We start from the raw sequence: 14,245 nt of genomic DNA on the forward strand, positions 1-14,245 counted from the left end.
GGAAAGGACACTCAGTCAGAAGCAAATATGAAAAATAAGGGCCAGCGGTGCTGGATGGTGGGAAAATGGTCTTTCTTACTTATTATCTGCATCCTTCTGAATCTTAATTCTTGGTGCTCATTTTGTATTTTGCAAAATTCTCAAAATTTTCAGAAAAAGGGCTGGACTAAGAGCCAAAAGCCTTGGATTCAGGTTCATGTTTTGTCCATCCATGGCTCTTAGGAGTTGGTACTCTCTGAGTCTCAACTGTGTGCTAATTAAAGAATAGCAGCTCTCCTTTCCCCACCTCCCAGCAAAACTTAACCCTCAGTGTGATGGTAAAAATCGAATGACTCACTTATATCAAAATACCTTTAAAATAAAAGAATATTATTTTATATTACATGGGTCCTGAATATTTTTGTAATAGGACTGCCAGATAAAATAAAGAATACCCAATAAACTGGAATTTCAGACAAACAATAAATCACATTTTAGTACAAACATATTCCAAATGCTGTAGGAAACACACTTAAACTAAAAAGGTATTCATTGTTTGTCTGAAATTCAAATTTAATTGGGCATTCTGTATTTTCGTTGGCTAAATCTAGGAACACTATTGTTTTGCAATTGCCTAGAAAATGTTTAAAATCTTAAAAACGATTTGGTAAATCTACATTTCCATTTTTACCTTTTTAATCCATTAAAATTCTCATAGTCCAGATGCACAAACCAAGTGAACTGTGGCATTTTAATGATTTTATTTTGGATCAGGAAACGAGGGGTGACAATGATAACATCACCTCATGGTGAAGTCAACGGAGAAATGGAGATGGCCCAGGAGTGGCCCTGGCTGCCCTGCGGAACCAGAAGGCAGAGTGAGGTCTTGGCAGAACCAAGCACAGAAAGGCGGAGGCCTGGTGTAATCAAAAGGTAAACCCATCATCGCACGCAAAAAAAAAATTATCCAGTATTGAGCAGAGCTCATGAAAGCTGGTACAAAGCGCATGCATTTTTATTCTACTCTAATACTTCAGGGTAAAGAACTGAAGGGGCAAGTATTGACTTCTGCTAACAAGACAAGTACCAACAGGAGCAAGAGGGGTAAGCTGTAGCAAACGCTCCAGTCCCTGGAATTAAAGCCTGAGGTCCAATGTTCTCTGGTAAGAATGTTGCAACATGCTGTTTTGAAAATCCAAATGGTTCTTCACAATGACAGTTACTGAAGGGTCACAGATTTCTCAAACTATTTTATGTCTCCATAGACTAATGCCTGAACTGCAAAAATTAAAAGTAATTGTGTTTAAGGTTAAATTAGGATAAGAAAAAAGACACAATGCCAAGACTTAAAAAAAAAAAAAAAAAAAAAAAAAAAAAAGAACCTTAAAATTACAAATTAAGGGAGTTCCCATCGTGGCTCAGTGGTTAATGAATCCGACTAGGAACCATGAGGTTGTGGGTTCGATCCCTGGCCTTGCTCAGTGGGTCAAGGATCTGGCGTAGCCGTGAGCTGTGGTGTAGGTCGAAGATGCGGCTGAGATCCCGCGTTGCTGTGGCTATAGTGTAGACCAGCAGCTATAGCTCCGATTAGACCCCTAGCCTGGGAACCTCCATAAGCTGCGGGAGCGGCCTCAGAAATGGCAAAAAGACCAAAAAACAAAACAAAACAAAACAAAAAAACCCAAAAACCTACAAATTAAGTTCTGTTTGGCCGTGGTTTAGATTATGCCATTCGGCTCTATTTTTCTACACAGCAATTTTTAATGAATCACCTTTTTACTTTTATTTCATTCCTTCAGAAGCAATCCTTTGAATTTAGTTTGACAGAAACTGAAAGTAATTACTGTGCTCAACTTTCACAAATGCAAGAAGCGATCGGCAATGTAGGGGTACAAGTTTACCCCTACATTGTGAGAGATATCAAAAAGTTTAATAACATTTGGAGTTCCCACTGTGGTGCAGCGGAAATGAATGCGTCTAGGAACCATGAGGTTGCAGGTTCGATCCCTGGCCTCGAGCAGTGGGTAAAGGATCCAGCGCTGCTGTGAGCTGTGGTGTAGGTCACAGATACGGCTTGGATCCCACGTTGCTGTGGCTGTGGTGTAGGCCAGCAGCTATAGCTCCGATTCGACCCCTAGCCTGGGAATTTCCACATGCCGCGGGTGCAGCCCTAAAAAGCAAAAAATAAAAACAAAAAAATATAAATAAATAAAAAGTTTAATAACTTTTGAATTATTGACGTTGCAAAATCCCAAAACAACAGAACACTTTCCCATCATAGGTTACTATTAAATTAATTCGGACATACACCATGTGTTTAAATCTCAAGAGTAAAAACTGATAAAAAGCAGTTACTCTCCAGAATGGGTGTAGGCTCTGTCTGGAACAGCCAGTATTATACAAGATTAACACTGTGATTATGCAAGGTGGCTAATTGCTCTGATTTGTTATTTTGATGACTGGTCTGAAGCTGAGGACAATCTTGACAAAGAGTTAAGAACCTCCAGAAACCCAAGCAGGAGGCACCCTCAAAAGAGCAGGAGTTTTCTTTGTGGCTCAGGAGCTTAAGAACCTGACAGAGTCTCCTTGAAGATGCTCAGTGGGTTAAGGATCCGGCATTGCCGCAACCTGCCGTGTAGGTCGCAGTTTCGACCTGGATCTGGTGTTGCTATGGCTGTGAACCTGGAGGCCTCGGCTGCAGCTCCAATTCGAGCCCTAGCGTGAGAACCTTCATGCACCACAGGTGCAGCTGTAAAAAGAAAAGAAAAAAGTAAGAGCAGAGTCTAGCCTGGATAGAGACAAGACCTACAGAAGAAAAAGTGAGGAACAAAATGTTTTCTTAATATAAATAAAGATATAGACAGATATAGATGTATCAATACATATATTCTAAAATATATCTAAAAATGTCGATGCAGAATCTTAGATTTCGTATTCTTTTCTTTTTCCAATTGCCGCACCCTCAGCATATAGAAGTTCTTGGGCCAGGGTTTGAATCTGCTACACACTGCAACGCAACTGCAGCAATGCGGCATCCTTTAACCCCCACCTCCACAGTGACCTGAGCCACTGCAGTAGGATTCTTAACCCACTTCACCACAGCAGGAACATCTTCTTATTGTTCTTATACAACATTGTCAATTATGTGAAAGTATTAAAACTGACTTTAAAGCAAGATTAAATTAGTTGTCTTCAACTAGCCTTTATTTAAATTTTGAACCTGCATAATACCAAAACATATGGAAGAAGAGTTTAGAGACCAAAATAAAGGCAAAAGAAAGTGGGAAAAGGCACTGAGGTGATAAGAAAACATTCAGAAACTAGTAAGTAGCTACCAGGTACAGCAAGAGAGTAAGGCACTCTCCCTTCTCCAAAGGAGCTTGGATGTCATCTCATCGAGAGCAATAATAATGATTATATCATACTATAAAATACTAGGTTGTATTCACAGGAAATGAAAAGAAAGAGACAGCCATGACTAGACTAATGGTAAGAAGCTTCATGAAGGAGAGGAGCTTGGGGTTGAGGTAGAATGATTTGAATAAGCAGCAAAGGTCTTCAAATGGGATAAAGCATAGTGTCCTGGCCAAGATCTAAGAGAAAGGCTTGCTTATAATCAAAGGGGGTTTTTAAGGAAATGCTAATACATTTTTTCACTGGATCATGGATGATGATTATGACTAGGTATATATATAATAACTATATATAATGACTATATATATGTGTGTGTATATATATACACATATATATTTTTTAGTGTCTACTATTATTATCATCCAAATTTTATAGGGTAGCAAAATGAGGCACAGAAAGGCTGAGTGTCTTGCCCAAGGCCACATATTACTTTATGAGGAGATTGCAATAATCCTTCCACTCCACCGCCCTCATGCACGGTAGGGAGCATGGGGTTGGACAGAGGAGGGCAAAGCTGCTGAAAAGACTTAATCCACCAGCAAAAGAAATCCACGGCAGGTGCTTGAGCATGTTGATAAAGTGATGACAGTACTTTTTCAAGAACAGTCATCGTGCAGCAGTAAACAGAATAGATCTTAAGTGACAGAGCAGAGCCAAGAAAACCACTTCAGAAGCCGGTGATGTAATCAAGGACAGAAGCGATGAAAACCTGGATTAGAACAGCTGCAGTGGGACTCGACAAAGAGAAACAAATGTATCAGATGAAACAAAAAAAGTGACAAAATTGGCAACTTGGTGGATGTGGGAGACAAAAGGATGAAGTTAAAAATGAAAGTAAGTGTCATATAGAAAAAAACAGCAGTTCGTCACAAAGTTATCAAATCGGACACCTTTCCCCTGCGCTTCTCTCCTCCCCAGCCATTTTCTCCTCCTCACTAGCAGTGTTTCAACTCCTAACCCTAGGCTTTCATTCACTCCTATTTTGCTGGCCTTCTTGTGGGTTCAGTTCTGACCACAGGAATAGTAATAACAGCAACAGAAAAACCTTTTTAAAGCCCTTATTCTATATATGCCAGGCACTGTTTTAAATGTTTTATATTTATTAACTCATTTAACTCCCATTACAACACTAAGGATAAGCAAAATTATTATGCCTGCTTTAGAGGTGAGGAAACTGAGAGAGGTAGTTGGGCCTGGATTGTAACCCAAGCTGTCTGACTCCAGAGTCCCCCCCACTTAGCCACTTTGCTACACTACACTGAAAAGCCTTCATGCAGTTTCCATATTTTTACAGCTTCCACCGCAGTGCAGTCCCAGAGGTTTTAGAAAAATTGTGTCATATGGGACTGCGCAGATTTCGGAGCCCTGAATGTTAGACGTTTACCAATGAGAAGACAGGGGCTTTGTCAATATCTTAGTTATCCTAATTACTCAGCTATCTATGAGGAAGGTACCCAATCCATCAAACAGTGGTACAGCATTCCACTAGGCTTTGATTCCATAGGTGGTAACCACAAAGGCACTTTTGACAATTTACACAGTTACAGAACATTCAAGCAAAAGAGGCTTTTATTCTCAAACTGTATGTGATAAATAAAAAATTCTAAACATGTAGCTCATCAACTTTGCCATCTTGAGACATAACCTGCATCACCATGTTTGTCTTTCTGCCGCTCTCTAAATTATTAATTACATCTCAGTTACTCAATCAGAGAAAGAAACCTGCAAATAGAATGTTCAACCAGAAAAATTCTTCAAAAGACCATTTTACTGGAGGCAAAACAAGAAAGAAGTATGATTTAGAATGGAAAGCAATGAGGTCCTACTGTACAGCACAGGGAACTATATCCAGTCTCTTGGGATAGACCAGGATGGAAAATAATATGAGAAAAAGAATGTACATAGATGGGTGTCTTACTGGGTGGCTATACTGTACAGCAGAAATTGACACAACACTTTAAATCAACTATACTCTAATTTAAAAAAAAATAGGAAAGGTCCACATCACAGTCAAGTCAAGCTGATGATAAAGCTAAATCAACAACACAAGAGCCCCTGCCAAACTAGCCCTGTGAGAACAGCAACTACATCCATCCTAACCATGACTTAAAATCCAGACGCAATTAAGGAGAAATTGATAAACTACATGAAAATAAACTACTACAAGCAAAGTCATCAATTCCAACATACATGGCGGGTTGTCCCACTGCTGCTCTACTACATCTGCCCTCTGGAAGGATGCCAACGGTTCCCAAATGCCAAGCCAATGACCTTTGCTCAATCCCCTTTCTCCTTTGCCTTTCTCTGGAGATCACCCCACTTTATCCGCATTCTTTCCTCCCTTGGCTCCCATGATCCTTCTCCCCACTTTCCCCAGTTCTAAGTGCCCCCCCTTCTCAGTATTATTCTCTAGCTTCCAGCCAGCCCCTCAAGTGGCTGCCCCCAACCACTGAGGCTTAGACCGTCTGCTCATTTCTCTGAATGCCTTCCCTCAGAGATCTTCACTATGCTGAAATCGGCTGCTCTGATTCCTCTCCTAAACTGTAGTCCTATAACTAACTGCTGGAAGATATTTTTACATGAATATCCTGGCAGTACTTCAAATTCACAAGTCTCAAACCAAACTCATCTTCTCTTCAAAACTTGATTTCCTTTCACGTGCACTCACACATCTCTCTCCCTCTCTCTCTCTCACACACACACCAGACTATTAGATGTCCTCTCTGACCTCCCTCAATCCCCTGCCTAAGTATAGCCCAGATCACCCAATATTCGTCTGTGGTTCATGCCTATGTTCGTTTGCCTCTCCAAGTAGACTGTCAACTCCTTGAGGGACAGGAACTGTCTCAGTCACCTATGTATCTCCCAGGAATATTGCAGATGCTCAATAAAACCTGTAAGAGAAATTAATGAATACAGATGTTCTGTTCCAGCCAAGCTTGTCCATTTAGAGACTCCACCTGCATAACATTTTACAGTCCTCACTTCCCAGAACAATCCTCTCCGCTGCTGCACGCGAGGAAGAACCCTCCCCATCCTTCACAAGACTCAGCTTAAATTCCACCTGCAACATGAAACTTTGCCAGGTGACCCCATTCCAATGAGACTCCTTGCTTATCAGTCTTAAGGTGGCAGTACAGTGTCACAAACACAGTACCATCTTGGAAGCTACGTAGGCCTGATTCAAAACTAGGCTATAGGGAGTTCCTGTCATGGCGCAGCAGAAACGAATCTGACTAGGAACCATGAGGTTGCAGGTTCGATCCCTGGCCTTGCTCAGTGGGTTGAGGATCTGGCACTGCCATGAGCTGTGGTGTAGGTTGCAGACACAGCTCGGATCCCATGTTGCTGTGGCTGTGGCGTAGGCCAGCAGCTATAGCTCTGATTGGATCCCTAGACTGGGAACCTCCAAATGCTGCGAGTGCAGCCCTAAAAAGCGAAGAAAAAAAAAAAAAAAAAAAAACTAGGCTATAGCATAGACCATCTATGTTACTCCTGGCAAATTCCCAAAGCTTTCCAAAGCTTAATTTTTTCAGGCATAAAATGAGATAAATAATACCTGCTGGAAACCTGGGGGGAGGATCAAAGGAGAGTAAACCACCTAGAAACAGCAGCTTTCAGGAAATGTCAATTCCTTCTCCTCACCCCACCTTCCTCCCACCTCACTTACTATTTATACAGGGCTTAAATTGATAGTGTGTTTTGTCTCCTCGATTAGATTGTAAGAGCTGATAAGATCCTTAAGGGCAGGAGCTTATTCATTCATCTTTCTATCATCTAAATACGTTATTAGTGTGCTTTACAGAGAGACACAATAAAAAATGGAGAACAACGAAATTACAGTTACGGTGGATTATGGCAATTGAGTGTAAATGGTCCAAGATAAGAACTGACAATCATCAATTTTCCAACCAATGTAGCTGGAGAATTTTTACCTGGCACCTCTGGAACTTCACACATGCCCAAGGCTGCTTTTAACAAATGGCAATGCAAATAAAAAGTCAACTTCTAGAGTATGTAAGTTAATAAGTAAACTTTGCAAATAAGATTAAAAGTGGCTTAAACATTGCGGTTGGTATTAGAAGAGTCTCTATAGCTGTATGTATATTTATTTTTCTATTGGTGTATTTGTTCCCATGTACTTTCAGGCAAAGGTTTCTTTTCACATATTCTATGATTTAATATGATTGTAACAGATCTCCTCATACCACCTGTTAATGGAAACTAGGTTGAGATTTTAATATTTTCCCACTAGGGTAAAAAAATCAAAGGCTAAAACTAAAGCAACGCTGGTAAGAACAACATTCAAAATGCGTTATAATTACAGGAAAAATTTAGCAAAATCTCTTTAATTAAAATATTTTCTTTCCAAATTGCTTTCATTATTATCAAGCCTTCAACATCCTCTCTGAACTTAATGGAATTTTTTTTTTCCATCTTGACTTATCACAGCCTTACTTTAGTGCATGTTATCTTCAGTAAGGATCAGTTCCCATGGTTGGGTTTCTTTTTTTTTTCTTTTAACTACTGCCCCACTTGCATGTGCTAACAAGTTGGAGAAGCTGCAATTTGTTGGGTAGTAACCTCCACTCTAACAATCAACTCCTCACTCATGTTCCCAACCACCTTCCCTTTCCTTGCAGAAACTATTTCCATAGTTTTCATAAATTGGAGTCTGCAGCATTAACTAGAAAAAGCAATTAGTAACGGAAGTGTATGCCAAATATCCTACCCTTACAATATGTTCATGCTTCCAAATACTTTTTGCTTTGTTCTGTTTCTTCCCATGTGGAAAAGTTTATGGTGAGAAATAGAGGCATTCGGTTCTAGCAGATCAAATCCACCAGAACAGAGAATATATACACACCCTGATAAAGTAGGAAGAGCCAAAAGCTAGGCATCGAACAACCAATTTTCTAATCTCCGTTCATCCAACGATTTTAAATCTTCAGGCAAAATCATAATCTCTCTCAGCTTCGACTTCCTCTTCTATAGAGACAATAACTACCATCCCTGTCTCAGCAGCTTGTTTCAGAGATTATAAAATCATAGCATCATAAATAGCACTGTATAACTGTAAAATGGGTGTGAAAATACGTAAAAACATATATGAGCATATTTTTGAATAGCAATGTCACAGCCAATGAACAGATAAAAATATTTTTATGTCATGTATTAAAGTCCCAATTAAAGACTTCACTAGACCCACTGTTATACTAAATTCTATACACAGGAAACTCAAGGGGGAAAAAAAGTTTTTTGAGAAACAGAATCTAGCTTGGAAACATATGTTCACAGATGCAGCTCCTAATTTTTGAAACAAGTATCATTCTCTAATCTGGTATATTCTTGCAAGCAAATTTTTACTCACAGTCATAACATACCTAAATTCTCCCTTTTTGATCAAACAGTTTAAACAAAGTCCTGGCAGTTAGTTCTTCATATTTTCTGCTAAGGATTTCTGCACTACAGTCTTCGTATAAGCCTTCATCAGGATAAACTTAAAAATTTAAAAAAAAAATCCAGGATGATTTCACAATTTTAGATTTTTTAATGTTAAAAATAGTACCACTAAATCAGAAGACTCCTAAATCTTTGTGCACTTCCAATATCCTAAGGAAACTATCAACATATTTTCATTCTCCAAATAAATTAAAATTTCCCTATAAACGTACACACACATTTCCTAAATTGTGTTTTTATGACTTTAATTATTTTTATGTGACAACTTCTGAATACTGTTAAATTCTTTAGTATGTTTTCTCATTTTCTTTTTGGTTGCTTGCAATTTGCTACAGATCCCTATTATGGTATGATTTATGCTAATTGTTGTTGCATTTAATTAAAACTGTTTGAATTTGAAAAATCTTGTTTTAACTATAATTTTGTAGCTAAGATTCTTTTTCCAAACTTTGCAAACATTCTATGCAAACTAAATTAGCACAGGGTGGGGGGAAATGGATTTTAAGTTGCTTAATGTTCTTCAAAATGTGGAAAAGCTTAACGAAACATATGTTCATCTGGACAACACCCATTTTCAATTTCAACATAGCCAAACTCCTGTTTGCTCTTCAGGCAAATTTTAAAACCGAACAAATTGGGACCAGTGATTATTTCAGATAATTTATGCAATCGTAAGCCAAAGATGCAAAATTGGCAAAAAGAAAACCAAGCAAGTAAGCAAAACTCCAACACACGTGGGACACACCCTCTCAGTATATAAAGGCTTGTCACTGTCCTTGGTAGCAGGCAGTCCCTGGGTGACACAGCATCACCATGTCTACTCAACGCAGCTCCAGCAAGCAGTACTCTTCCTCCCGCAGTGGAGGAGGAGGAGGGGGAGGAAGAGGAGTGTCGTCCTTAAGAATTTCGAGCAGCAAATGCTCCATCGGCGGCGGAGGACTTAGCTCAGGGGGCTTCAGTGGTGGCTCTTTCAGCCGTGGGAGCTCTGGTGGAGGCTGCTTTGGGGGCTCCTCCGGTGGCTACGGAGGAGGATTAGGAGGTTTCGGTGGAGGGAGCTTTGGTGGAGGCTATGGAAGCAGCAGCTTCAGTAGCTGCGGAGGAGGCAGCTTCGGAGGGGGCTATGGCGGCAGTAGCTTCGGTGGCGGCGGCTTCGGTGGCGGCAGCTTCGGTGGCGGCGGCGGCTTCGGTGGCGGCGGCTTCGGTGGCGGCAGCTTCGGTGGCGGCGGCGGCTTCGGTGGCGGCGGCTTTGGTGGGTTTGGAGATGGTGGCCTTCTCAACGGAAATGAAAAAGTCACCATGCAGAATCTGAATGACCGCCTGGCTTCCTACTTGGACAAAGTTCGGGCTCTGGAAGACTCCAACTATGAGCTAGAAGTCAAGATCAAGGAGTGGTACGACAAGCATGGCAACGTAGGCCGGCGGGAGCCTCGTGATTACAGCAAATACTACAAAATCATTGAAGATCTTAAAAATCAGGTAAGGGACGCTATAAAAAAAAATCCAACTTTAAACCTCTTTCTATCCACGTAATTCAGACTAGATGAGTTTTAAATTAACAACAAAGTTCACTATGTTTGACTGTGTTACTTTCTGGCCTCCAAAACCAATCCAGTTTCTTCACTGGTAAATATTTGTGAGGGTATGATCATGGCAATTTTCATCCCAACATGTGTGTAGTGTGTCTTATAGGATGGAGGATTACTGAGAATTTTTTAGGTTTTAATGAGTGTATAATGAGTCCATAGTTAAAATATGTTAGAACATTTACAAGTATAGGGACTGAAAGAATTATTCAGTGAATCAGAACAAAATACTATTCAGACTGATTATAGCAAAAGATACTCATCACCAACATTGCAAAAAACATGAATTCTCCAGTATGAAAACGGGCTCTTGCTTGCCTCTGGGGAATTTGTGAATTGCACCTACTATGTGCCAGCTTGTATTTAGAATATATATTTATAACAAGTTATATTTGTATGACCAAATACAGGTATAAGTCCGACAAAAGTTAGCTGAAATACATAGAAATTATACAGTATACAAAAGCGGGACACACATGCAGGAACACAGCTATGTAATTTCGGCTGGTTTTCAGAAAGGAATGCTATGGAAATAGAAAATTATAGAAGCTTCAAGAGAACAAATGACTCAATTTTCAGTATATGGGTAAGCCTGCAATAGTCCATGTTTAAAATAAAAAATGTCCCAAGATTTAGTAACATAACAACATAAAAATGTAGTTCATGTATGCCACCATAAAAGCCACATCTGTATCTAATTTCTTTGCCTCTTCCTCTAGATCATCAATCTAACAGTCGATAATGCCAATATCCTGATTCAAGTCGACAATGCCAGACTGGCAGCTGATGACTTCAGGATGAAGTAAGCCCACCAGATATGGGACACTATTGTCACAGCAAATGTATGAGTTGTTTTTAAGAATGACTTTGGATGCCCATGATTGCATTTACATTTTCCTGAATCCATTCAAAGTTCAACAGTATTGGAGTTGTTGAGAAAATTTCAATCTCAATATTACCTTTTTGGCAATATTAAAAGGAGAAAATACATTTTAAAGTACCTGCCAAGCTTCTTTGCTTTAAACTACTAATTACCCCTGTACGAATTAGTATATGATAAATGTTGCCATGACATGAAGACAACTCTTTATTCAGTTTTCAAACAGTCTCTATCCAGGCACATGTCCCTAATTTAAGTTATACCCAGTGTTTGTATTATGCCTGTTTCAGGTATGAGAATGAGGTAACCCTGCGCCAGAGCGTGGAGGCCGACATCAACGGCCTGCGCAGGGTGCTGGACGAGCTGACCCTGACCAAGACCGACCTGGAGATGCAGATTGAAAGCCTGAATGAGGAGCTGGCCTACCTGAAGAAGAACCACGAGGAGGTGATGCAAAATCTTACACTTCCTGCAGCCAAAAGGGGGCTCACTGTAGTCACACTGCAGTCACTAAATGTTTCTGTTCCTCAAACAGGAAATGAGAGACCTTCAAAATGTGTCCACTGGTGATGTGAATGTGGAAATGAATGCTGCCCCTGGTGTTGATCTCACTGAACTACTGAATAACATGAGAAGCCAGTATGAACAACTTGCTGAACAAAACCGCAGAGACGCTGAAGCCTGGTTCAATGAAAAGGTAATTCACCTTCCTTCACAGCAAAGCCAATGGAGGTTTCTGGTTATTATTTCTGATTTTTCTCATCGTTTCTCCTGTTTTTAATATTCTAGAGCAAGGAACTGACTACAGAAATCAACACTAACATTGAACAGGTGTCCAGCTATAAATCTGAGATTACTGAGTTGAGACGCACTATCCAAGGTCTGGAGATCGAGCTACAGTCCCAACTAGCCCTGGTAAGTTTAATAATTCTCTCATGAAATGACCTCATATTGTCATGCAAGGTTTCCTGCTCACCTAAGAATAGGCAACACAGGAGAAAATGAAAGGTCAGTGATAAGAAAGGAGAAATAAAGGTGGAGCTCTTTGTTAATGAAAGAAAAGCACTACTGGCATTCATCTAAAAGTGCTGAAATTGAAATGTAGCCATTAAACCTAAAAACACAAAACTACTCGTTTTCTTTATTCCTCTACATGGCTTATTAAATTATTAAACAAACTCCGCTACACTCAACTGAACAATGACGTCCTTAAACTACAATATATTCTCACTTCTTTATAGAAACAATCCCTGGAAGCCTCCTTGGCAGAGACAGAAGGTCGCTACTGTGTGCAGCTCGCTCAGATTCAGTCCCAGATCACCGCGCTGGAAGAACAACTGCAGCAGATTCGAGCCGAAACCGAGTGCCAGAATGCCGAATACCAACAACTCCTGGATATTAAGATCCGACTGGAGAATGAAATTCAAACCTACCGCAGCCTGCTAGAAGGAGAGGGAAGGTAAATTATAAATGCTTTTATATGTATCCCAGTTGCCTTTATTTAATATTCCAAATCGCAAGGCTTTTCCAAAACCCAAGGATGTGTCAGAAGATGGGAGAAAGTGGAGAGAAGGGGACGAGTACACAAAATGAAGCATACCACCAGCTTCAATTTCCCACGAATTTGCCCAGGAATGATTCTCAGGGTTGCGTGTATATAAAATTGTTTTAAAAGGATGGGTTTTTAAATACATAGTCAGCGGCGGCGGTTTTTCCCTAAAAGACGTCTTGCTTATTTTCTGAAGAAACAATAACCTGGAACGCGACTTCCCACACCTTTCCCACGTTAGAGTTAAGTGAAAGTAACCCTTACTCTCCGTAGTTCCGGCGGCTTCACCCACAGCGGCGGGCGAGGCGGCGGAAGTTCCGGCGGTGGCGGCGGCAGCTACGGCGGCGGAAGTTCCGGCGGCGGCGGCGGCAGCTACGGCGGCGGAAGTTCCGGCGGCGGCGGCGGCAGCTACGGCGGCGGCAGTTCCGGCGGCGGCGGCGGCAGCTACGGCGGCGGCAGTTCCGGCGGCGGCGGCGGCAGCTACGGCGGCGGCAGTTCCGGCGGCGGCGGCGGCTCCAGCGGAGGCCTCAAGTCCTCATCTTCAGTGTCCATTGGAGAGCAATCATCTAAGGGACCAAGGTCAGCAGAAACTAGCTGGGGTAATCAGAATTAGTTTTAACTTTCTGTGATGGTTTTTTTTAAAGCAACGTTAAAATTTAATTTTCTTCAATGGAGTATATTTTTCTTTTAGACATTTTGTTTGTTAATTAGTAAGGACCCCACAAATTGTGGTCTAAATTCTACTTTTTGTTTTGTAATTAACTTACAGATACTAACAAAACCAGAGTAATCAAGACAATTATTGAGGAGGTGGCGCCTGATGGTAGAGTCCTTTCGTCTATGGTTGAATCAGAAACCAAGAAACACTACTACTAAACCGCATCAAGAGGAAAGAGTCTCCCCTCACACAGGCCATTATGCACTGATGCATGAAAAAAATCAAGAAAACACTGCAGTCTTAATGGTCTATGGAAATAGGGTCTCTCCTTGAAAATAAGGTGTCTAAACGGTGTTTCGTGGTTTCTGTATTTCTTCTTTTCACTTTACCAGAAAGTGTTCTTTAATGGAAAAAAAAAAAAAAAAAACCTTTCTATTCTCATTTACTAATGAATTTCAATAAACTTTCTCACTGATGCAAACTATTCGATTTGGTCGGAATTGTCTTTATTTAAATTAGACCATGGTTTTAACTTTAAAGATTAGGAAACCATAGCATTTGAAGACTGACTTATATGGAAATTCTGAAGACAGAATGATTGTCATTATGATTTCTCTGAGTCAGTTTTTTCATCTTATGGGTATGTGGGACCAATATCATGAGTCCATGAGTCCCCAGCCTTATACTCTTTCTTCAAGATACATAGTAAGTGGAAAACT

At 40.5% G+C, this 14,245-nt stretch overlaps 2 protein-coding genes across 3 annotated transcripts in view; one reads left to right on the plus strand and one right to left on the minus strand.

The window, feature by feature from the left end:
* LOC146398133 (uncharacterized) overlaps window positions 1–13,208 on the minus strand; it is a 153,327-nt gene extending 140,119 nt beyond the window's left edge. The window contains exon 1 of the mRNA XM_084984508.1: window positions 13,133–13,208. The gene's annotated coding sequence lies outside the window, so the exon portion shown is untranslated. The remainder of the gene's footprint in view (window positions 1–13,132) is intronic.
* KRT10 (keratin 10) lies at window positions 9,641–14,010 on the plus strand. Of its 2 annotated transcripts, none has more exons than XM_003131460.5 (8): window positions 9,641–10,332; window positions 11,159–11,241; window positions 11,610–11,766; window positions 11,855–12,016; window positions 12,109–12,234; window positions 12,561–12,778; window positions 13,142–13,467; window positions 13,638–14,010. In XM_003131460.5, exons 1-8 carry the CDS (start codon window positions 9,670–9,672, stop codon window positions 13,742–13,744), a joined length of 1,842 nt encoding a protein of 613 aa, XP_003131508.2. In that variant the 5' UTR covers window positions 9,641–9,669; the 3' UTR covers window positions 13,745–14,010. The 2 variants fall into 2 exon arrangements, with proteins under 2 accessions (XP_003131508.2, XP_005668904.2); XM_005668847.4 differs by having other exon boundaries at window positions 13,142–13,447.
* The last annotated feature ends 235 nt before the right edge of the window (window positions 14,011–14,245 follow it).

This window comes from Sus scrofa, chromosome 12, assembly GCF_054392235.1.
Source record: "Sus scrofa isolate SSC_HxYL_T2T_F1_AM1 chromosome 12, Sscrofa_HxYL_maternal_Yorkshire_Landrace_v2.0, whole genome shotgun sequence".
NCBI classification, from domain to species: domain Eukaryota; kingdom Metazoa; phylum Chordata; class Mammalia; order Artiodactyla; family Suidae; genus Sus; species Sus scrofa.